Below are 24030 nucleotides of genomic sequence, written 5' to 3' on the forward strand. Positions count from 1 at the left end.
TGGGATTGTGATACAGTGAAATAATCTGTCTGTAAACAATTGTTGGAAAAATGACTTCTGTCATGCACAAAGTAGATGTCCTAACTACTTGCCAAAACTATAGTTTGTTAACAAGGAATTTGTAGAGTGGTTGAAAAACAAGTTTTAATGACTCCAAGCTAAGTGTATGTAAACTTCTGACTTCAACTGTAGAAAGGGAATCTTCCCAGCACTCTTAGATGATTCTCAACTTCTGATCCCGATGTAGAAATACTTCTTTTTTTTTAACCTCTTTTCCATATATCATTGTTTCAGTCCTTCTCATTTGTCTTTACCCATGATTTCATTTCATTCTGTCTCTGTTTCTCTTCTGTTGTTTTTTTCCTGTTCTGAAATGTCTGTCCCACTCGCTCTACCCATAGCAAGACAATCCTATATACAAGAGCCCTATTAATAAGTTCCAGAATCCTATCTATGGACGTAAAGCTGCGGTTCTATAAGTTTGTATTTACTTTCTCTCTCGTCTGTTTTCATGCATGGGTTTCCTGTTTGTTTTATTTGTGTGTTTCTTTGTGTTTGTCAACGTACTGTAAGCTGTCACTATTTTAACAATCTCAATATTTCTGGCTTTCCTTTGGTCACTCTTTGGGCCAAGTAAGTCAGTTGAGGAAATTGTACAGAAAGATCCACATGATGGTATATTAAAACCAACAATAAACCCATATACTGTAAACTGTCCCCTCTGTTAACAGTTTGACTAGAGGTAAGTACTGTAACAGGTCATCACATATAAGCCTATTACACTTCAGTTTAACCGCAGTATGTACGTTGTGTCATATTTGAAGCTATGATTGAAATGGCATGATGTGTCTGAGACGTTTGTTGATATTTCTTCTAACAGTGTTATCTGGATGACAACACACGAAGATATCCATATGATAGCATGATCTTTCCAAAGAATGGTTGATAATGATTTGATATTCTAAATGGGCTCGGATTTTGCTGTGGGTTTTTTTTCCTCATAAATTGCAACTTTTGTGTTATGACTGACATGTTACATACAGTGGGGCAAAAAAGTATTTAGTCAGCCACCAATTGTACACGTTCTCCCACTTTAACAGATGAGAGAGGCCTGGAAATTTCATCATAGGTACACTTCAACTATGACAGACAAAATGAGAAAAAAAATCCAGAAATCACATTTGTATGATTTTTTTAATGAATTTATTTGCAAATTATGGTGGAAAATAAGTATTTGGTCACCTACAAACAAACAGGATTTCTGGCTCTCACAGACCTGTAACTTCTTCTTTAAGAGGCTCCTCTGTCCTCCACTCGTTACCTGTATTACTGGCACCTGTTTGAACTTGTTATCAGTATAAAAGACACCTGTCCACAACCTCAAACAGTCACACTCCAAACTCCACTATGGCCAAGACCAAAGAGCTGTCAAAGGACACCAGAAACAAAATTGTAGACTTGCACCAGGCTGGGAAGAGTGAATCTGCAATAGGTAAGCAGCTTGGTTTGAAGAAATCAACTGTGGGAGCAATTATTAGGAAATGGAAGTCATACAAGACCACTGATAATCTCCCTCGATCTGGGGCTCCACGCAAGATCTCACCCCGTGGGGTCAAAATGATCACAAGAACGGTGAGCAAAAATCCCAGAACCACACGGGGGGACCTAGTGAATGACCTGCAGAGAGCTGGGACCAAAGTAACAAAGCCTACCATCAGTAACACACTACGCCGCCAGGGACTCAAATCCTGCAGTGCCAGACGTGTCCCCCTGCTTAAGCCAGTACATGTCCAGGCCCGTCTGAAGTTTGCTAGAGAGCATTTGGATGATCCAGAAGAAGATTGGGAGAATGTCATATGGTCAGATGAAACCAAAATAGAACTTTTTGGTAAAAACTCAACTCGTTGTGTTTGGAGGACAAAGAATGCTGAGTTGCATCCAAAGAACACCATACCTACTGTGAAGCATGGGGGTGGAAACATCATGCTTTGGGGCTGTTTTTCTGCAAAGGGACCAGGACGACTGCTCCGTGTAAAGGAAATAATGAATGGGGCCATGCACCGTGAGATTTTGAGTGAAAATCTCCTATCAGCAAGGGCATTGAAGATGAAATGTGGCTGGTTCTTTCAGCATGACAATGATCCCAAACACACCACCCGGGCAATGAAGGAGTGGCTTTGTAAGAAGCATTTCAAGGTCCTGGACTGGCCTGGCCAGTTTCCAGAACTCAACCCCATAGAAAATCTTTGGAAGGAGTTGAAAGTCCGTGTTGCCCAGCAATAGCCCCAAAACATCACTGCTCTAGAGGAGATCTGCATGGAGGAATGGGCCAAAATACCAGCAACAGTGTGTGAAAACCTTGTGAAGACTTACAGAAAACGTTTGACCTCTGTCATTGCCAACAAAGGGTATATAACAAAGTATTGAGAAACTTTTGTTATTGACCAAATACTTATTTTCCACCATAATTTACAAATAAATTCATTAAAATTCCTACAATGTGATTTTCTGGATTTTTTTTCTCATTTTGTCCATCATAGTTGAAGTGTACCCATGATGAAAATTACAGGCCTCTCTCATCTTTTTAAATGGGAGAACTTGCACAATTGGTGGCTGACTAAATACTTTTTTGCCCCACTGTATATAATAACTGTAAATTACAATTCTAACATTTTCTTCTTGTTTCTCTTGTGCCTTCCAGGGAGAAAATCCCATCTACAAGAGTGCTGTTACGACGGTGGTCAACCCCAAATATGAAGGCAAATGATGGAGTTTCAGGTCTCCCAGAACAACACTGTATGCAAATATAGTTCTAGGGCATGAGAGGTATACGGTCTTTGGTAATTTCTTCTTCTTGTCGCTTCAGTATTATAACGTTACATTTGGCCACTACATTTGGTCTTCTTACTAACAGTTTATTTTCTATGCAATCATTGTCTTTTAAAATGTACAGTTAGTTGTTAAGTGTATATACTTTAAGGTGCTTTTTTTTCTTGAAGAATTGGTTAGAAATAAGGTTTTTGCCACAGGACTGGTATGGGCCACGGGTTGTGCCTTTCAGAGACCATACCCATATGGGCACAGAGAGTACTCTCTTTCTGTTCATGGACTTGTTATTATTGTGCCATTGAGTGTCAAACAGCACCTGAGACTAAAGCATACCAATATTTTGCATTGTGGCTGTGAAGTATTTTTTCAACCATAGGGTACATATGTAGTAAACATTGATTTTGCCTTGCGATAGACTAGCATCCTGTTCAGGGTGTGTACTTGTATATCAACCTGCCTCACACTACAGAAACAGGAGATGGGCTCCTGTCATATGGGCCGTTCTGGCTCAGACAGGGCTATATCCTTATTAATTTGTGGATAAAAGAGACATCCATCAAGCATGATTGCAAGAATCTGGATTCATCATTAGGGGTAGTTTTTAAAGATCACATAAATTCTAACATAGTCATCAGGTAACACGTGCATCCCAAATGGCACCCAATTCCGTTTATAGCGTGCTACTTTTGACCAACACCCTATAGGCTTCCTGGTCAAAAGTAGTGCACTACATGGGGAACAAGGTGCTATATTTGGGACGCATTACATGTAATGTGTGAAGATGTGCTAAGAACTAATACATGGAAAGCATTGATGTTTAGATGTCAAAGGTTATTGCACTATTGATGAGAACAGGTTTTGCCTTGCAAAATGGCTGAAAAAAAAATCTATGATTTCATATAACTGTCATAAACAGCCTATTTTAAAGGGATTGAAAACCACTTGTATTAATGGGATAAAGAAATGTAAATCACTTAATTACATAATCAATTGACATGCATTAGTGACAAAATTAGAAGTTTCATTTATTTTTTTGTATAATTTAGTTTTAAGATTTCAGTATTCAACCTCAGGTCCTTTTCTGTACTCATTACTAGCAAAGCCAAATATCTGCCTTCTTTGCAAAGCCTTATTCCATGTGTTTCATGTTGATCAATGTTAAACAAATTGTAAACTTTGTTCTGAAGACATACTGATTGATACAAGTTAGCTTGTTTTAATCTGTTGTTTCCCCCTTTTGAAATCATTGGGCTGGGGTAACCCCTCATCTGCAGTGCTTGTGTAAAATCAGTATTAAGTGAAAGGCCTCTTGGAATTGTTTTAAAATACAACAACTCCTCAATACCATATCTTGTTTTTAAAGTGCCTTTTATTTCAATATTATGTTCACTTTTCCCAATGCTGTTTCTGAATTTATTTATTAAAAAGTACCTAAATGACATGGAATGCTTATTTTATTTTAGCTTTGCTACATTGGTTCTAGAAAGAGGAGGCATGGTTTGATCAAAGATACTTGTAACTCGCTCCTTCCTCTCTGTGGTTTTATTTTAAACAAATACATCACATTTAGCCTGTTAATCAACTATATTGTTATGAAAATCAGTTTGATACTTAAGCAAAGTTAGATGTGTAACTTTGAAAAGAAGAGAACTCGCTCAACATTATACCGGAAATCTACCAAGGGAAACCGGAAGTACGAGAAGTGTTGGTTGTCTTATCATTCAGCTCCCCGGCTGACAACACTTCTGGGTTGTATTTCACAGCTACCCGTTGAATTGAAACTATACCATAGGATAGGAAGATGGAAGACGACGTTTTGACAACACTGAAAATATTAATAATTGGAGAAAGTGGCGTTGGGAAGTCCAGGTAAGAAGGCTACAGTAACCAACTGACGTTAGCTCAGTGAAGTTGTTGTATAGCTAACTGTTAGTCGGGACGATTAGCTAGGAGCTATTGTTGTCTCGTTTAAAAATATGCCGGATAATTAAACGTCAATATTTTGTCAGTTAAGCAGAGGTTATCAACAAAGCAAAAACGAATGTATATTATGGGGCCACAGCGAACAGGCTAATGTAACACACTTGTTTGCTATCCCACATCAGTTAGCTAACAACGTTTGCTAGCATGGCTGCGTGGAACGTTTGTGTTTAAGTGGAGAACAACTAGGGTGGCTGTAATTACATATTTTCACAGTTTGACAAAGCAAATGTATTGATCTACCTTCAGTAGTCACATCAGTAAGTGATTTCACTTATTAGGAAAAGTGTCCGCGAAGTGATAAACCCTGCCTCATATGACAGCAGAGTTTAACTATAGTTATGTGTCCTGAGTGAGAGTGATAATATACTCAACAGATAATATGTTAATTGATGCTAGAGGCATGAGGCAGTCGTGGGCGAACATATGTTCCAAGAAAAAAAAAATAGAATGTTGTTATTATGCAATGGTTGGTGCCAACATGTACCAAGCTGTGTATGTCTCTGGCTCTTAGACTGCTAGAACTAATTATGTTATGTCTGAGTAATGTTAGTTCTTGAAAACTCTCCCTACAGCTCTCAGCCATTAGCTTCGCCCACGACTGCCTCATGTGAACTACAATCCCGATATTGTTTTTTAATGTTTAGAACCCTCATTAATCATAGCTTGCGATATGGCTCAGCGAGAAAGAATCCTTAAAAATGAAAAATACACTTACTGTAGCAGTTTTGCACAGATGCATACATCTCTGGGTCCCTCCATCCACTGAAACTACACTTCCCACACAGGTGTGTTAAGAGCATGCAAGATAGCTAATTAGCATAGGTGGTCTCCTCATCTTTCATCTATTTTCCATAAACAAGCACTGTAACATGGAGATATGGCCATGTGGGACCAAAATGGTGTGTATCAATTTAACCCCTTTTCATCTTGCTGGAATGAAAGATGAGGGTCTTAACAAAACTCTAACATGCTCACCAGACTGCACTCGCATGTTGATTTTGTCCACCCACACCAGATGCGATCAGGACACGCAGGTTGAAATATCAAAACAAACTCTGAACCAAATATATTTATTTGGGGACAGGTCGAAAAGCATGAAACATGTATGGCAATTTAGCTAGCTAGCTTGTTGTTGCTAGCTAATTTGTCCAGGGATATAAACATTGGGTTGTTATTTTACCTGAAATGCACAAGGTCCTCTACTACGACAATTAATCCACAGATAAAAGGATAAACTGAGTTTGTTTCTAGTAATCCCTCCTTCAGGATTCTTCTTTGGACTTCATATGGAGGTTGGCAACCCACTTTAAGGTGCACTACCAACTGGACTGGGGTGTGGACCTCAGTTCATTTTTCAATCACCCACATGGGTATATGCTCCTAAAAACCAATGCGGAGATGGCACGTGTCCTATGCTTTATTACTACAGCATGGGGACTACTGCACACAGTAGTCAGATGCCATTTTCATTCAATGCCTTTGGTCCAGACCAGACAGCCTTAATTTTCTCGAAATAATCAAGTAAATGAGTTTAATTAAAGAAATTACCCAATGGTAGAGTGAAACTATATATTCCTTCCACCTGACTGGTGAGGGAGGGTTTACTGCCTATCAGACAATTAAATTCTATGATTTCAGTAAACAGTCCTCTTCTTTTTTGTAAAATAATGTTTAGTTAAGTATAGATTCTTAAAAAATCAATGCCATCTCTTGATGAGGATACAGTAAGTCTAACTATTGGTATGAGCAATGTAGGCCAAGGCTAGTGTTTCAACTGTCTATTTTGGGTATCTTCCTCAAACTTGTATTTTTAACTTGTTTGAATTTAATAGACTCCATGCTCATATCTGCCATTATGTGTGTGTATATATATATATATTTATTAAATGAATAAATCTCATTCTATATTTTCCCCACTCTGCCTAGGTCTTCAAATCATTAGAAATATCTCTAGCAGAGAAGAGGTTTCATTCTACCAGACAAATTGGCATGTTGCACTGCTATTGTGCTATTATTTAGGCTAACCGCATTGCTACTGAGGTATCAGGCTACTGAGACATAAAACAATGATCAGTCATTGCTCTGACATTCTACCTGATGAAGCAATTTGTTATGAATATGGATGAAGGAAGTTAGAGTATGGTTGGATAAGAATATTTGAGCATTAGGCTATTATCTGTGTTTGGGTTGACTGGAAATAAGAAGGATTAGCTACATCATTAGCACTGTGATTCAGTTCCTAGCACTTGATTAGTGACTCACAACTGAACACTGACCCTCTGACCATGCAGCAAGTAATGATGTAATCTGATGTCTGGTTGTTGTTGTGTTGAATATGTAGGCCTTTGTTCTCATGTCCAATCATTTTGCAATAAATAGACCTGGGGGGGAGGACTCCAAGTAGCTCCCCAGGGCAGGGCTGATTTTCATTTAGCGATATCTAGGCAAATTGGAAACCAAACACAGACACTGTACAATACCAATAAAAGTTCCCTTGGCTATTTGACTTTGTGGAGTTTGCCCTAATTTCAAATGTGTTATGTAGGCCTACTCTAAAAACTCTGTGTAAGGGTTGACTCACATATTAAATTAAATGTTTTCTACTTATCGGCCATAGAAGAGACATGGTAAGGTTTCATCAAGTTCCCTGTTAATGTCTTTTGTTTCTTTTTTTGCAGTCTTCTCTTGAGATTCACAGATGACACATTTGACCCGGAATTAGCAGCAACAATAGGTAAGTCATTTCTTACTGTATGAAGAAAAAATAAGTTGGGTTGCCTAAAAGTTAAATAAAAAATGTATAACTTGTACTCACTAACTAGTATTCTGAACCAAAAGCATAGATAATATCACAACTATTTGAAATGTAATACTCTCTCAATTCAATAAAATGTATTTCATACGACCCGGTCTACAGTGAATGAGTAATTCATCTGTTGGTGAAATACATGCTTTGGGAAAAGGATCATTCTTTCTTTCCTTCACGTATCTGGAAATTATATCAGAATAGCAAACAATTAGACTCTTCAAAGACACCCGATTATTATTTTCAGGTAGCCTTGAGACAGTTAACAGCCAGGAGTGACTTATTGGAAGAAGTGCAAGGCAGGCAAAAAATTCATAGCGCTATTGATTACTACTGGGATGGGGTGACATGAAAACCAATGTTTTTTTGAAAGCTTTTTTTAAACTATAATGTGATTTCTCTGAAGTTATTCTGACTGCACAATGTAGTCTTTGTTGAAACAACCATACATGCCTGTGGATTCCCAGAGAGGTAAGCATGCCTCACTCCTATTTTACTTGGCCAACTTGATATATTTGCCAAACAGATGTCCCCATAGAAGTCTAGCTACGGAACTCCCCACATTGACACAAGTCCCTTGTGATTTGCTGAAAACCACTCAATTCCTGCTTATTCCTTCCTCTCTTTTTATAAAGCAGGGGTGTCAAACTAATTTCATGGAGAGCCTAGTGTCTGCAGGTTTTTGTTTTTCCTTTCAATTAAGCCCTAGACAACCAGGTATGGGGAGTTCCTTGCTAATTCATCAATCAAGTACAAGGGAGGAGTGAAACTACGGACAGCAGTGTCTCTGCGGGTTATGAGTTTGACAGCTGTGGTATAAAGCAACGGGGTTGTTCCATGTAATTTCATCAAGCATGACACCTACCATCTGATTGTTCTGAAATCACTTCTGTAGTTTAGATAAGTTTAGCATTCCTGCAACATTACTTTGATGAAATATAATTTGATCTCTGAGAAATGTAGCTCATTGATTGCACCCAAATTGGCAATTTTTAAAGAGGATTCATATAATATCCAATAAATATACTACCTAACATCTGATTTGGACCAAGAGTTAGACATGAGGAATCCAAATAAATTGTCAAAAGCCACCAATGATCTCCCCACACCAATCCCACCCCAACAACAAGTATATGGTATCAGTTCTCTATGTCTGACAAGTAGTATGGAGCTTCGGCTCACAGTATTGTTGCTTCCTCGTATGTAATGTATAACCAGTGAACTTGGTGATGTTTTTTTCCCCTGTTCAGAGAAATGAGTCATTGAAGATGAAAGGTTTATCTCTCAGCCTATGGCATTACCAGTTTCTGACCACTAGATGGTGCTGTTCCGGGATGATTTTTTAACAACCCCCCCAACGTTAAAGGGATAGTTCATCCAAATAAAAAAGGGACATTGGTTTCTGTAAGCAAGGTATGACCGTAATCCATGCTTTGGTTTTGTTTTACGCTGTTTCAAATGCAAATCATCCTAAACTATCTAAAAAAATCTTTAAAAATCAGGTGGTTTAATTTGCCCCCCAGTTTTTGAGAGAAAAAATACACTGCTCAAAAAAATGAAGGAAACACTAAAATAACACATCCTAGATCTGAATGAATGAAATATTCTTATTAAATACTTTTTTCTTTACATAGTTGAATGTGCTGACAACAAAATCACACACAAAAATGATCAATGGAAATCAAATTTATCAACCCATGGAGGTCTGGATTTCAAATCAAATTTATTTATATAGCCCTTCGTACATCAGCTGATATCTCAAAGTGCTGTACAGAAACCCAGCCTAAAACCCCAAACAGCAAGCAATGCAGGTGTAGAAGCACGGTGGCTAGGAAAAACTCCCTAGAAAGGCCAAAACCTAGGAAGAAACCTAGAGAGGAACCAGGCTATGTGGGGTGGCCAGTCCTCTTCTGGCTGTGCCGGGTGGAGATTTTAACGGAACATGGCCAAGATGTTCAAATGTTCATAAATTACCAGCATGGTCGAATAATAATAAGGCAGAACAGTTGAAACTGGAGCAGCAGCACGGCCAGGTGGACTGGGGACAGCAAGGAGTCATCATGTCAGGTAGTCTTGGGGCATGGTCCTAGGGCTCAGGTCCTCAGAAAGAAAGAAAGAGAGAAGGAGAGAATTAGAGAACGCACACTTAGATTCACACAGGACACCGAATAGGACAGGAGAAGTACTCCAGATATAACAAACTGACCCTAGCCCCCCGACACACAAACTACTGCAGCATAAATACTGGAGGCTGAGACAGGAGGGGTCAGGAGACACTGTGGCCCCATCCGAGGACACCCCCGGACAGGGCCAAACAGGAAGGATATAACCCCACCCACTTTGCCAAAGCACAGCCCCCACACCACTAGAGGGATATCTTTAACCACCAACTTACCATCCTGAGACAAGGCTGAGTATAGCCCACAAAGATCTCTGCCATGGCACAACCCAAGGGGGCGCCAACCCAGACAGGATGACCACATCAGTGAATCAACCCACTCAGGTGACGCACCCCTTCCAGGGACGGCATGAGAGAGCCCCAGTAAGCCAGTGACTCAGCCCCTGTAATAGGGTTAGAGGCAGAGAATCCCAGTGGAAAGAGGGGAACCGGCCAGGCAGAGACAGCAAGGGCGGTTCGTTGCTCCAGAGCCTTTCCGTTCACCTTCCCACTCCTGGGCCAGACTACACTCAATCATCTGACCCACTGAAGAGATGAGTCTTCAGTAAAGACTTAAAGGTTGAGACCGAGTTTGCGTCTCTGACATGGGTAGGCAGACCGTTCCATAAAAATGGAGCTCTATAGGAGAAAGCCCTGCCTCCAGCTGTTTGCTTAGAAATTCTAGGGAAATTAGGAGGCCTGCGACTTGTGACCGTAGCGTATGTGTAGGTATGTACGGCAGGACCAAATCAGAGAGATAGGTAGGAGCATGCCCATGTAATGCTTTGTAGGTTAGCAGTAAAACCTTGAAATCAGCCCTTGCTTTGACAGGAAGCCAGTGTAGAGAGGCTAGCACTGGAGTAATATGATCAAATTTTTTGGTTCTAGTCAGGATTTTAGCAGCCGTATTTAGCACCAACGGAAGTTTATTTAGTGCTTTATCCGGGTAGCCGGAAAGTAGAGCATTGCAGTAGTCTAACCTAGAAGTGACAAAAGCATGGATTAATTTTTCTGCATCATTTTTGGCAGCAGAACGTTCTCCACGGCGTCTCCCGACTCTGTCACGTCTGTCACATGTGCTCAGTGTGAACCTGCTTTCATCTGTGAAGAGCACAGGGCGCCAGTGGCGGATTTGCCAATCTTGGTTCTCTGGCAAATGCCAACCGTCCTGCACGGTGTTGGGCTGTAAGCACAACCCCCAACTGTGGACGTCGGCCCCTCATACCACCCTCATGGAGTCTGTTTCTGACCTTTTGAGAAGACACATGCACATTTGTGGCCTGCTGGAGGTCATTTTGCAGGGCTCTGGCAGTGCTCCTCCTGCTCCTCCTTGCACAAAGGCGGAGGTAGTGGTCCTGCTGCTGGGTTGTTGCCCTCCTACGGCCTCCTCCACGTCTCCTGATGTACTGGCCTGTCTCCTGGTAGCGCCTCCATGCTCTGGACACTACGCTGACAGACACCGCAAACCTTCTTGCCACAGTTCGCATTGATGTGCCATCCTGGATGAGCTGCACTACCTGAGCCACTTGTGTGGGTTGTAGACTCTGTCTCATGCTACCACTAGAGTGAAAGCACCGCCAGCATTCAAAAGTGCCCAAAACATCAGCCAGGAAGCATAGGAACTGAGAAGTGGTCTGTGGTCACCACCTGCCGAACCGCTCCTTTATTGGGGGTGTCTTGCTAATTGCCTCAGACACTGTTTATCTAATCTATTAACCTGGGGAAAATACTTGGCACTGCTACTGACTTGGTGCCTTTGGCGGCTGTTCACTATGTTTAGGGCCCTATAAAATCTGCATTACGGACACAATCCAGACATTAAAATGGAATTCAACCATATAAAAAAATGTATTGAACTTACTTAAATCAACTAAATCTATTAGAATGTATTAGAAATGCATTAATTTGTCAAGTTAATCATAAGACGAGAACAAAATACATCAGTGACTTGTATTTTTTTTGCAACTTTCTGAAACTGCACAGGAATGCCCCTATCTGTGTATGTGTGCGGTGCTAATGATATCCTTCTGGTAGAGATGGAAAGGCTTTCCCATTAACCTTCTCAATTGGAATGTTAACTTCAAAGTAGCCGATGCCTACCTGTCAGAATGATGATATGATTATTTGCATTTGTTTTTCAAACCAATTACATGATCGCTACAGAAACATTGTCGCATCCCGGAGTTTCCTCTTTACTGTTGACGCTGAGACTGGTGTTTTGCGGGTACTATATAATGAAGCTGCCAGTTGAGGACTTGTGAGGCCTCTGTTTCTCAAACTAGCCATTCTAAAGTACTTGTCCTCTTGCTCAGTTGTGCACCGGGGCCTCCCACTCCTCTTTCTGTTCTGGTTAGAGCCAGTTTGCGCTGTTCTGTGAAGGGAGTAGTACACAGCGTTGTACGAGATCTTCAGTTTCTTGGCAATTTCTCGCATTTCTCAGAACAAGAATAGACTGATGAGATTCAGAAGAAAGTTCCCTGTTTCTGGCCATTTGAGCCTGTAATCGAACCCACAAATGCTGATGCTCCAGACACTCAACTAGTCTAAAGAGGGACCGTTTTGTTGCTTCTTTAATCAGAACAACAGTTTTCAGCTGTGCTAACATAATTGCGAAAGGGTTTTCTAATGATCAATTAGCCTTTTGAAAATGATAAACTTGGATTAGCTAACACAACGTGCCATTGGAACACAGGAGTGATGGTTTCTTGATAATGGGCCTATGTAGATCTTCCATTAAAAAAATCAGTTTCCAGCTAAAATGGTTATTTAGAACATTAACAATGTCTAAACTATATTTCTGATACATTTGATGTTATTTTTAATGGACAAAAATGTGCTTTTCTTCAAAAACAAGTACATTTCTAAGTGTGTGTTTATTAAAAAATATATATATATCCTTTTATTATTTTAACCCTCCCCTAATTGGAGTAAACTAATGGACAACAACACTTAGGCATCTACTTCCAGCTTATACACACATTTTACGAACACAGTATATTTTACAATATGCTGTGTGAGTAAAATGTATTTAGTATGGTGAGTCAATTGTTGGGTTGATGATATATCAATCAAATACTGCATCATGGCACTTGGTGAACTGTTGTAGTGTGTGCTAAACACCACGGCCTGTAGGTCGGCAGGACTGTTTAGTGTAAATTGTCAATTGCTACGCGACTGGCGACAGAAGTGGAGCGACCCTGCTGGGCTCAGAGAAGAACGAATGGCCATGATTGACAACCTCCTGGGTCGTAGGGTGTAGGAAAATGGGAGGCTGATGTCCTTAACCCCCCTCTGTTTTGGATCTTGTCCGGGGCCTGGTCCAGACAGAAACAACTCCATCCCGGTGATATGTTTTTCTTGATAAATCTTTCAGTGTGTGCTAAAACTATGGGCAATACCTCCAGCCAAACGCTTCATGCCATGTGCGTTGAAAGAAGCCATAGAAGAGATTTACTCATCGAGTGTGACGAGCACAGCGCTGTTATTTTATGTAAATGTATTTCTCGTGCCGAACGGAGGGGATTTTCAAGAATGAATCATTACACTTCTGAGCGACGTCACATGTGGAGTTTTTTTGTTGTATTGAAAGCTGCTGTATTTTTTTGATCTTTGCATATTAAACCACATATTCCCTGTGTAGTTTTAAATCAGGACTCGCATCATAATTTAAGTGCACAAGGCTGAAACCCTGTCTTGACTAGTGGAAGGGTTAGTTTGATTTCAGACACATATTGTGTGGTATGTAGGCCTATGAATGTTTTTGACCATTCATTTTAAATGAATAACATAATATCATCATACTTCTTCTTGATTCATATTCTTGGCGTATATGACTTGTGTGATGAATCATCTGTGAAATTTTGTGTGTTCATGCAGGCGTTGATTTCAAAGTGAAGACCATTTCAGTGGATGGGAACCAGGCAAAGTTGGCAATATGGGTATGTATTCCTCTGAACTTAGAAATTCAGACTAGTAAGGAGCTGGTTTGGGATGCACATTCAATTGTATTGTTGTTGACAGTTCTACCTCCTAGGTATGTGTGTTTTTTAAGGTTTAGTTAAAAAAATTATCACATTGCTGAATTCCCATTCCTTCCGCTTAAAATGTTGTTCACTAAATGTCCACAAGATAGCGATCATGTACAGCATTCTGAGCACCAACCATCAATGATAAATGGCAGTCAAATGTATCTTTATGCTTTAGTCCTCGTCCTGCATCACTTGTTATGCTTCTGTCCTAGTCACACCACCATATCTTCCTCCCCATGTGTCCAGAGCATGATAGCTGAGAGGGTTGTGTTTTGATGTGCCCAGAGCTGTTATGGTCCAGACTCCAGAGCTGTAATGGTTGTCTTTTACAGGACACAGCTGGCCAGGAGCGTTTCCGAACCCTGACGCCTAGTTACTACCGGGGCGCTCAGGGAGTCATCCTGGGTGAGCAAACACCTTCATAATTCAGACGCTTTAGACGCAGTCAGCCACTGTTTGTCCGGACAGCCGCCATAAAGACAGTGATGGATTTTCATCCTGTCCTCTTCCTTGCTCTCTGGAACAGACTTTACTACTCTTAACGCTAAAGCAGACATCCTCCGAAGCACACAATGTGTGGAGGCTATGACTTAGTGGTTAACACCACGGGTGAAGTAGAGCTCCCATTCTAAATGAAAGTAGGTATCTTTTTCCTCATCCTGGAGTTGAACAATTCCCAGGTTTTCCAGAAATCATGTTTGAAAATTCCCTGTATCAGGAGGGCAAGTTAGCAGGAAATCTAGGAATCCTCCAACCAGGATTTCTGAAAAACTGGAATTTGGGTAAAGTTACTGGGATTTTGCAACCCTACCTCATAATTTTAGTGCCTATTAAGACCAGGACCAGTGTTGTAACTCACTATGTTGATACACAGGTCAGGTAGGGCTGTTACAGTCATGAAATTATGGGGAATGGTAATTGGATGACAGTAATTGGCCAGCCTGTCTTCAGTCAGCTGTTTGTTCCCAACAGTTATCGCGGTGCCAGCCCTAAGCTTAGGCCTATTCAATTATGTAAAACATACAGATTCTGGTGTTTTTATATGTCAGGTTATTGCGGAACAGTTTGAAAGGTCAAGTGGCCCCCCTCAGTGACAGTATGTCCTGCAGCCTTCTGGTGACAGAAGAAATAAAATGTTTCTGACCGAGCATCTCGTCTCTTATCTCTCCCTCAGTGTATGACGTAACACGACGGGATACTTTCACCAAGCTGGACAACTGGCTCAATGAGCTGGAGACGTACTGTACAAGGAATGACCTCGTCAAGATGCTGGTCGGGAACAAAATTGATAAGGTGAGTCTGTTTGTGTGTGTGTATAAATACAGTGCCTTGCCGAAGTATTCACCCCCCCTTGGCGTTTTTCCTATTTTGTTGCATTACAACAAATTTGGATTTCATGTAATGGACATAAAAAAATAGTTCAAATTGGTGAAATATATATATATTTTTTTATGGTTCTTGCATATGTAGTCACCCCCTTGCTATGAAGCCCCTAAATAAGATCTGGTACAACCAATTACCTTCAGAAGTCGCATAATGTATTAAATAAAGTTCACCTGTGTGCAATCTAAGTGTCACATGATCTGTCACATGATCTCAGTGTATATATATATATATATACCTGTTCTGAAAGGCACTAGAGTCTGCAACCACACTTGGCAAGGGGCACCACCAAGCAAGCGGCACCATGAAGATCAAGGAGCTCTCCAAACAGGTCAGGGACAAAGTTGTGGAGAAGTACAGATCAGGGTTGGATTATTTAAAAAATATCCAAAACTTTGAACATCCCACGGAACACCATTAAATCCGTTCTTAAAAAATTTAAAGAATGTAGCACCACAACAAACCTGCCAAGAGAGGGACGCCCACAAAAACTCACAGACTAGGCAAGAAGGGCATTAATCAGAGAGGCATTAAAAAAGACCAAAGAAAACCCTGAAGGAACTGCAAAGCTCCACATCGGAGTATCTGCCCATAGGACCACTTTAAGCCGTACACTCCACAGAGCTGGGCTTTACGGAAGAGTGGCAAGAAAAAAGCCATTGCTTAAAGAAGAAAATAAGGAAACGCGTTCGGTGTTCACCAAAAGGCATGTGGGAGACTCCCCAGACATATGGAAGAAGGTACTCTGGTCAGATGAGACTCAAATTTAGCTTTTTGGCCATCAAGGAAAACGCTATGTCTGGCACAAACCCAACACCCACACCTCTCATCACCCAGAGAACAACATCCCCACAGTGAAGCATGGTGGTGGCAGCATTATGCTGTGGGGATGTTTTTCATCGGCAGGGACTGGGAAACTGGTCAGAATTGAAGGAATGATGGATGGCACTAAATACAGGGAGATTCTTGAGGGAAACCTGTTTCAGTGTTCCAGAGATTTGAGACTGGGACGGAGGTTCACCTTCCAGCAGGACAATGACCCTAAGCATACAGCTCAAGCAACACTCGAGTGGTTTAAGGGGAAACATTTAAATGTTTTGGAATGGCCTAGTCAAAATCCAGCCCTCAATTGAGAATATGTGGTATGACTTAAAGATTGCTGTACACCATCCAACTTGAAGGAGCTGGAACAGTTTTGCCTTGAAGAATGGGCAAAAATCCCAGTGGCTAGATGTGCCAAGTTTATAGAGACGTATCCCAAGAGATTTGCAGCTGTAATTGCTGCAAAAAGTGGCTCTACAAAGTATTGTCTATGGGGGGGTGAATAGTTATGCATGCTCAAGTTTTCATTTTTTTGTCTTGTTTGTTTCACGAAAAAATATTTTGCATCTTCAAAGTGGTAGGCATGTTGTGTAAATCAAATGATCCAAACCCCCCCCAAATCAATTTTAATTCCAGGTTGTAAAGGAAACAAAATAGGACAAATGCCAAGGGCTGTGAATACTTTCGTGTGTGTGTGTGGATTTACACTTCATAGAAGGAAATCAGTCAATTTAAATAAATAAATTAGGCCCTCATCTATGGATTTCACATGACTGGGCAGGCCGTGGGTCGGCCTGCGAGGGCATAGGCCCACTCACTGGGGAGCCAGGCCGAGCCAATCAAAATGAGGTTTTCCACACAAACGGGCTTTATTACAGACAGAAATATTCCTCAACACCCCGGGCTTGGATACACATACAATTTTCTAAAACTACATTGGATTTGGTTTATGGTAGAGAAATTAACATTAAATTCACTGGCCGTACCTCTGTTGGACATTACTGCAGTCAGCATGCCAATTGCACACTCCCTCAACTTGACATCTGTGTCATTTTGTTGTGTGGCAAAACTGCACATTTTAGTGGCCCTTTGTTGTCCCCAGCACAAGGTGCACCTGTGTTATGATCATGCTGTTTAATCCATTTTGATTATCTTGGCAAAGGAGAAAAGCTCACTAACAGGGATGTAAATGAATTTGAGCGAAATAAGCTTTTTGTGCATATGGAACATTTCTGGAAGCTTTTATTTCAGCTCATGAAAAATAGTAACACATTACATGCATTTTATATTTTTGTTAAGTATAGAGTTTGTCAGATCAGAGTGGTCTGGAATCAGGGAGAAATGTGTTAGTTTATAATTTACAGGTAACAAGGGATTCCATCCTGAGAATGACACCACATGCTTTATTGCATACATTATACAATTTGTGGAATGCTTTCTATTTACGTATGAGGGTAACACATGAAGTTTTTATGTTATACCTGTGTAGTAATCCAGTAAATACTACAATAACAACTAGGGATGCACAATATATCGGTGAACTTATCGGAATCGGCCAATATTAGCTAAAAATGTCAATCGGTATCAGCACGATGTTAAAAGCCGATGTCAATGCTACCGTGCATACCTATATAACGTTGGTGGCGTAATGACGCCACGTACAATTTTGTGCTACACGTGCAACACAATATTCTTAACCTAGCACCAGAATGTCTGCTGTGTGGATCGAGCAGTCATTTGAAACATTAAGAACATTTCAGCGAGACCACTCATAGGTGAAATCCATTAAAGCCAAGATAATGGAATTCCTTGCCCTTGACAATCAACTGTTATCTGTCGTGGGTAATGTTGGCTTCCGCTGACTGGTCAGGCACCAGTACACACTACCATGTGTGCTATTTTTCAGATGTTGCCCTACCGGAGTTACACAGTAATAGCGTCACTGCTATAAGCTTCACGATCATTTGTTTGACCGCAACTTCTTGGGCAGCTAGCTTTAGCTTAGTACATAGCTAGCACCAATACAACCAGCCTGAAAACAATGACCAGTAGAAACTGCAGTCATTTTCATTATTCTTAGCAATGATTTAGGAATCCTTGTGACTAAGTATTAGCTAGGTTGCCACTTGTTGTTCTCCTATTGAAATTGAACTTCAGTTCATGAAAATAAATAGCTAGCCAGCTACTTAGCCCAAAGCTAAGGTTATAAACAGCCAGCTAGCTTCATCTGGCTAGTGAGGCTTGACCGGACTGGTTTATGTGTTGTGAAGCTAGCCACAAGGATTAGGCCCAATAGTGGAGTTTTTTTTTTTTTTTTACTAATGCTACTGAAAAAAATATATATATATTTTTATGACCAGCACTGTTGGTGCAACTTTACCAGCATTATAGCATATGTATCGATGAATCGTTGTGCCATATGAAATACAAATGTACCATTGTTGAATTTATTTCACCTTTATTTAACTAGGTAAGTCCGTCAAGAACAAATTCTTATTTACAATGACAGCCCAAATGACACTGGGCGAATTGTGCGTCGCCCTATGGGACTCCCAATCACGAGACGGATGTGATACAGCCTGGATTCAAACCAGGGACTGTAGTGATGCCTCTTGCACTGAGATGCAGTGCCTTAGACTGCTGCTTCCGTGTCTGTGTTAACTATTTAACTGTACTAGAATGCTTAGAAGGCCACAAAAAAACATTTATATTGGTATAGTTTTTTTTGTGTTTTTTTTATTTTTATGTCATATCGGTGCATCACTAATACTACATGGGTATGTTACCAATTTGAGCTGGAATGTATTGTTAGTAATATTACCTCCCCCATCCAGTTGTGTCCCATTAAACTGAACTGAGAGAAGAGGTCTTAGTGTGTGTCCTCATCATATTTTAACACAGCCCGAGCCCATGTGGCCCACAGCAGTGTTTTTAAAAATGTTCACATGTTCTCTCTGGGTTTAGTTCCATAAGTTTGTGTTCTTTTAAACATATAATTACATTGAAATGTATCCTGCTGCCTCTGTTGTATTCATGTCATGCTCATCTTCCACCATTATATGTCCTTGGTTGTTGTTGTTGACCCTGTAGTAATAACTTGAGTAGACATAATTTACAGTACTGTGTAGTACTAGCCTTTGTCTGTGGGACTGACTGGACTACTATGTTTCCTGTATTTCCAGCCCAGTCATATTCCCCATAGCTGACAGGTATGCCGGACAGACCTCATAAAAGATGACTATTCTTTGTTTTAGGAAAACCGCGAACTAGACAGGAACGAAGGCCTGAAGTTTGCAAGAAAACATTCCATGCTGTTTATAGGTAAGCCAGGAGCTGAGAAGATTCCCCTCCCCTCGAACTGACCCGGGGCATGAGTTATCGTAGACCGTTATGCAGGGGAATCTGCTTTTTGGATATCTCTCATACTTGGATTGAAATGTTTGCCTAGTTCTATTTTTAACTTTTTTTTTTGTCCTCTGTCTAACATTTTTTCACATTGATTCATGGCCAAACCCTCCGCTCTTGTGGTTAAATTTTCAGGATTTATTTGAATAAAGCAATTTAATGACTTTTGAAATTAGTGTACATTTACCATGCTTTTGCCTAGATTTAGTATTACATATTTTAGATCATTTTCATATGATAACCACACACGCTATGTGTTATAGAGCAGTGAGACCAACATTGGAATAAATAATGAATCAGAACAGAGATACCTTCTACCGATACGGCTGTTTTTAAGTAACTGCGTCAACTACTTTTTTTCTCTCCAATTTAAGAAACTATAATGTTGACCACTTTCCCAACAAGTAAGACAAACTAGTGTATGAACTATTTGTCCATGTCTTCGCTATTCCATTCAGCAATCAGAACAGAAATAACTTCTACCAATCAAGAGTTTATGGCTATTTGAGTAACCGCAATCTTAAAATATTTTATTTTAGCTAAAATAACTTCCTGATGTTGAAATTATCCAATGATGGCACAGGGGAGCACATTCTAATTAAGCAATAAGACACTGTGCTCTGTCATGAATATAGTCATGGGTAAATGGAGTTGTTGGGCCCTATGCACAGGGGAGGCACACAAAGAATCTTCAAGAAAATGACACATTCTGGTTTCAGTATATTTTCAGTGTCTTGCGTTGCAGCTGTGGAGTTCAGTAGCTAGAGGAGATGAAGAAGCAGCCAGTCACTGGCTGCAGCCAGTCGGTGTCCTTTCTTCCTCCTCTCTCACACTCTGTTTTTCTATCTCTGTCTCGTGTGGGCCAGAGGCCAGTGCGAAGACGCGAGATGGGGTGCAGTGTGCGTTTGAGGAGCTGGTTGAGAAGATCATCCAGACGCCGGGACTGTGGGAGAGCGAGACGCAGGGCCGAGGAGTCCAGCTGGGCAGGCAGGACCAGACTGCAGGGGGTAGCTGTGGGGGCTACTGCTCCTTGGTGTAGACAACACATACTCACATACATATACAAAAATCACATACACACTCTTGAAAGACGCCCTACCAAACACGAATGGCTGATGTACTTTGAAGAGGACTATGAAGGCTGTGGTATTCAGACTACTTCCCCCATCAGCCCCTGAGGTGTGGTGTGAAGCAGGGCTGCTCCTGACCAGCACCCTAAGCTTCCTGGCTGTGATCATTCATAGGGACATTGCTGTTTGCACACTTCCTGGTATCATGGCTATAATGCTTTTTATAAGTCGTCTTTCTGTCTGTCTTTGTCCACTGACCGGAATTGAGAAAATTAATGAGTGTATGACTTGGTAATGAATAGTGAGGAAAAAACACAATACCATCAATAGCACATGGGGGGGGTATTGTGCTTATTTAGCAAGGATTTTTTTTAAATTATCACCTGTTCTATTTCATGTTTTTCATTTACAAATGTTCTTTGTCCTCCCCTCTTTGTAGATTCCTCCTATTTTCTCTCCCTTAGCACTTTGTTCCTCTTAGCAAGGCAAGCACAACCAGTGTGGGTTGGCTGCAGAGCTGATTCTCTGGTGTATCTGCCCTGTGTGATCATGCAACCTTTGTCATCCTCCAGTGCTCACTCTTCTAACAGCTCTGTGTTTTATAGTCTTATCAGCCCAAGTCGTCTTGTATTCCCTTTCACCACTCAGTCCCACATAATAAGTCTCTCTTTTGTCCACAAACCTATTTTGTTCAAAAGTAATAGTTATGAAGTTTCTGGAATGAAGTTTTACTACTTTTATTGACCTGGACTTAAAACTTTCAGCGTGTCTTTGAAGGGTTTATAAATCAAACATATTGGCATGCACCGGGGGGTGGCTTTCCATTGTGTGTGTAATGAGAAAGGAACTAAATGAACGAACACTGCTGTTTTGTTTCTAGTTGTTCTAATAGCCTGTTTGGTCACAGCCCATCTGCCACTCACACAGATGATATTAGTAATATCAATGCTATAGCCTAGCTTCAGCTTTTCATAATTCATCCCTATGTGGAGTGGGAAAAAATACAAAAGGAAAAGTGTTTTATAATAAAGAATACAATGAGTCATATGGGTGTTTCCATTGAAATCTTAAATTAAAGAGGCTTAAACCCTGTACAAATGTTTTTTTGCAGAGTTCTCTTCATTTATACTGTTCAATCCAACTCCAAACAAAATACATTTTTCAGCATTTTGATTAATTTCTATATTTCCTGCACTTTTATTATAATTTCCCCATTGTGCCACGCAGGATGATATGGGGGGAAAATATAGGCCCAGTTAATTGGTGAACTGTTGGAGTGATGGAAATGTAATGATTATTCTAATTCTATAATTGAAATATAGTGGGCAGCACCTTGAATACATTGTTTGACATGACGAATGAATAAATCATAGGAATTATTAACAGGCTAGGAACCCAAGTGTTGGTCAGTGTTTCCAGGTGACCCTAATTAAATGTTACATTACATGTTTTCTAACTTAATATAGCTAGCTAGCCAACATATTCATGCTTCGCCTATTCTTCTCTGATAAGATACCGTTAGCAACTTACACAAATTATTTTAGCAACACCTTGCTAAGAAAAGACAAACTAGTAGGTAGTAGTTTGCAGACAGTAAGATACACAAACTAATAGTGTATAGAACGCTTGTGGAAAGCAGCATGTCAAGCAACTGCTCTCTTAAGTGATGGGGCTTGGCTTAGTGTGGTTAGTGGCATGCAGCAGATGGAGAGAGACAACTCAAGAGTAAACTATAAAAAAATATGTGACCCGGAGTTAACAAACCAAACAGAAATACCATTATAGAAGGTAAAGTAAAAACTCAAACTGGTAAGTGCATCAATACCGGTATTAAGTCAAATACGGTATACCGCCCAGCCCTGCTTGAGGGCCAGAATGTGTTTGGGAAATGTAGTTTTGGGTGGCCATACCTATCACCTATAATTGTGGCAGGAGTGACACAGATGCCTTTACAGTGTATCTAATCAGAATATCATTATTTCTCATCCTTAATTGCATGAGAATTCTTGTTTTATTCATGTTTAGTCTGGGAATGACTTGCAGAGACATTTGGTTTGTGTCCCAAATGGCTCCCTATTGCCTGTATAGTGCATTACTTTTGACCAAGCTGGTCACTCCTATTTCAGACACAGTCTTGGACTGTATGAACCACACTTACACAACACTAGTTAGATTTACCTGCATCCAGAACCTTCCAAACAGGTTTATAGAGTATACTACATTGGGACATTATATAATCTATTTGTCCTGAACGAATGTCTGCTTTATGATTGAATCAGACTAACTCTTGAACTCTGTTTTGTTTTTTTGCTTATGTGACAGCATATAAACACATTGTAAATTAATGTGTGTATTTAGGAATTCTATCAAAAATAATTATTGTATGGATTGTACAATTTTTAATGTATCCATATTACGATTATAAAACCACACTATGTATTATGTGAATAAAATGCTTTTTAAAGGATTCTGAAGTTAATGCTTATTCCTGCCCGAGCTAAGGAGCCTTCGCCTATTGTAAAACAAAGCGCCAGATCCTATTAACTTAATATAAATCTTCACACAGTAATTGTACTTTACCTCATCCAAGAAGTCTTCGTGGAAAACGACCTAGACTACTTACCATGTTGGACTTGGAAATGTCATAATTTGGTGAGAGGAAGTTATTTTTTTTATTTTTTATTGCCTGTTTCATTTTTTCAGAATTTGAATTCCTCAATTTTATAAATACGTAATGGAGACGTAGATACGTAGACGTGTGTTTGTTTTAAAAACAGTCCAATGACTCTTCCGTTGGCTCCCAGGCCTGTGATGTATCTAAATCATCTTTTGGGCAGAGGTTCAGGAAACAGCACTACGGCAATAACTCTTACCCTGGTGCGGTGGGTTTGACTGGGATGTGCATCATTCCTGTGTGATTATGAAAGGGCTGGCAGAGCTGACCGCTACCCGCTAACCTCCGTTCTCCTCACCGCTCAGCAAAGGCAGTTTGTCTCAAAATATGTCTCAGTCAAATACCAACACAGACCTACGACATAACGGAATGTCTGTAGCATCAACAGAGACCTAGCCTGTACATAATGTAGCATTCATCTTATTCTCAACCTAAATATCTGCTTTATTCCACAGAATAGAGGTTGCCAAGGCAGGCACTGCTAACTTCCAAATAGAAGGCACATTTGTCCCAGAGGGTGCTCACCCACCACCAACCTCAAAACCCAGACCTGAGTTCAAATAGTATCCGTTTCCAAAAACGCAAACCCTGTCCATCTTGCACTCTCCAGGCAGACCTCAATCAATTGCGCAAAGTATTTAAAAAACAAAATAAAACATATTTGAGCACTATTAAAGAAGAAAGGGTCTAAACCATCTGACCCAGATATTTTGGGGGGGTCAAGTTTAAGGAGCTCCTTTAGCACCTTGGACTCAGTGACCGCCTGCAGGGAGAAACTTTGTAGCGGGCAGGGGAAAAGGAGGGAGGAGCGTCGGGGCTAGTCGCATTAGAAGGGGTGGGAGTTGAGATGTTGGATGGACAAGGAGACATGG

At 40.5% G+C, this 24030-nt stretch overlaps 2 protein-coding genes across 3 annotated transcripts in view; both read left to right on the forward strand.

Annotated features, from left to right (window-relative positions):
* The window catches only part of LOC112228042 (integrin beta-1), a 47053-nt gene extending 42783 nt beyond the window's left edge, over positions 1–4270 (forward strand). Inside the window, exons 16-17 of one of the 2 annotated variants that reach the window (XM_024393184.2) lie at positions 402–479; positions 2702–4270. In XM_024393184.2, the coding sequence (XP_024248952.2) occupies positions 402–479 (78 nt within the window). In that variant the 3' untranslated portion in view covers positions 2702–4270. The remainder of the gene's footprint in view (positions 1–401; positions 480–2701) is intronic. The other variant, XM_024393185.2, reaches the window with a different exon arrangement.
* A 233-nt stretch (positions 4271–4503) lies between these two features.
* LOC112228043 (ras-related protein Rab-18-B) lies at positions 4504–22951 on the forward strand. The gene is made up of 7 exons (XM_024393186.2): positions 4504–4698; positions 7491–7546; positions 13653–13714; positions 14137–14209; positions 14979–15097; positions 19264–19330; positions 20281–22951. The coding sequence occupies exons 1-7, from the start codon at positions 4631–4633 to the stop codon at positions 20451–20453; spliced, it is 618 nt and encodes a 205-aa protein (XP_024248954.1). The 5' UTR covers positions 4504–4630; the 3' UTR covers positions 20454–22951.
* The last annotated feature ends 1079 nt before the right edge of the window (positions 22952–24030 follow it).

The sequence above is a fragment of the Oncorhynchus tshawytscha genome, linkage group LG29 (assembly GCF_018296145.1).
Source record: "Oncorhynchus tshawytscha isolate Ot180627B linkage group LG29, Otsh_v2.0, whole genome shotgun sequence".
NCBI classification, from domain to species: domain Eukaryota; kingdom Metazoa; phylum Chordata; class Actinopteri; order Salmoniformes; family Salmonidae; genus Oncorhynchus; species Oncorhynchus tshawytscha.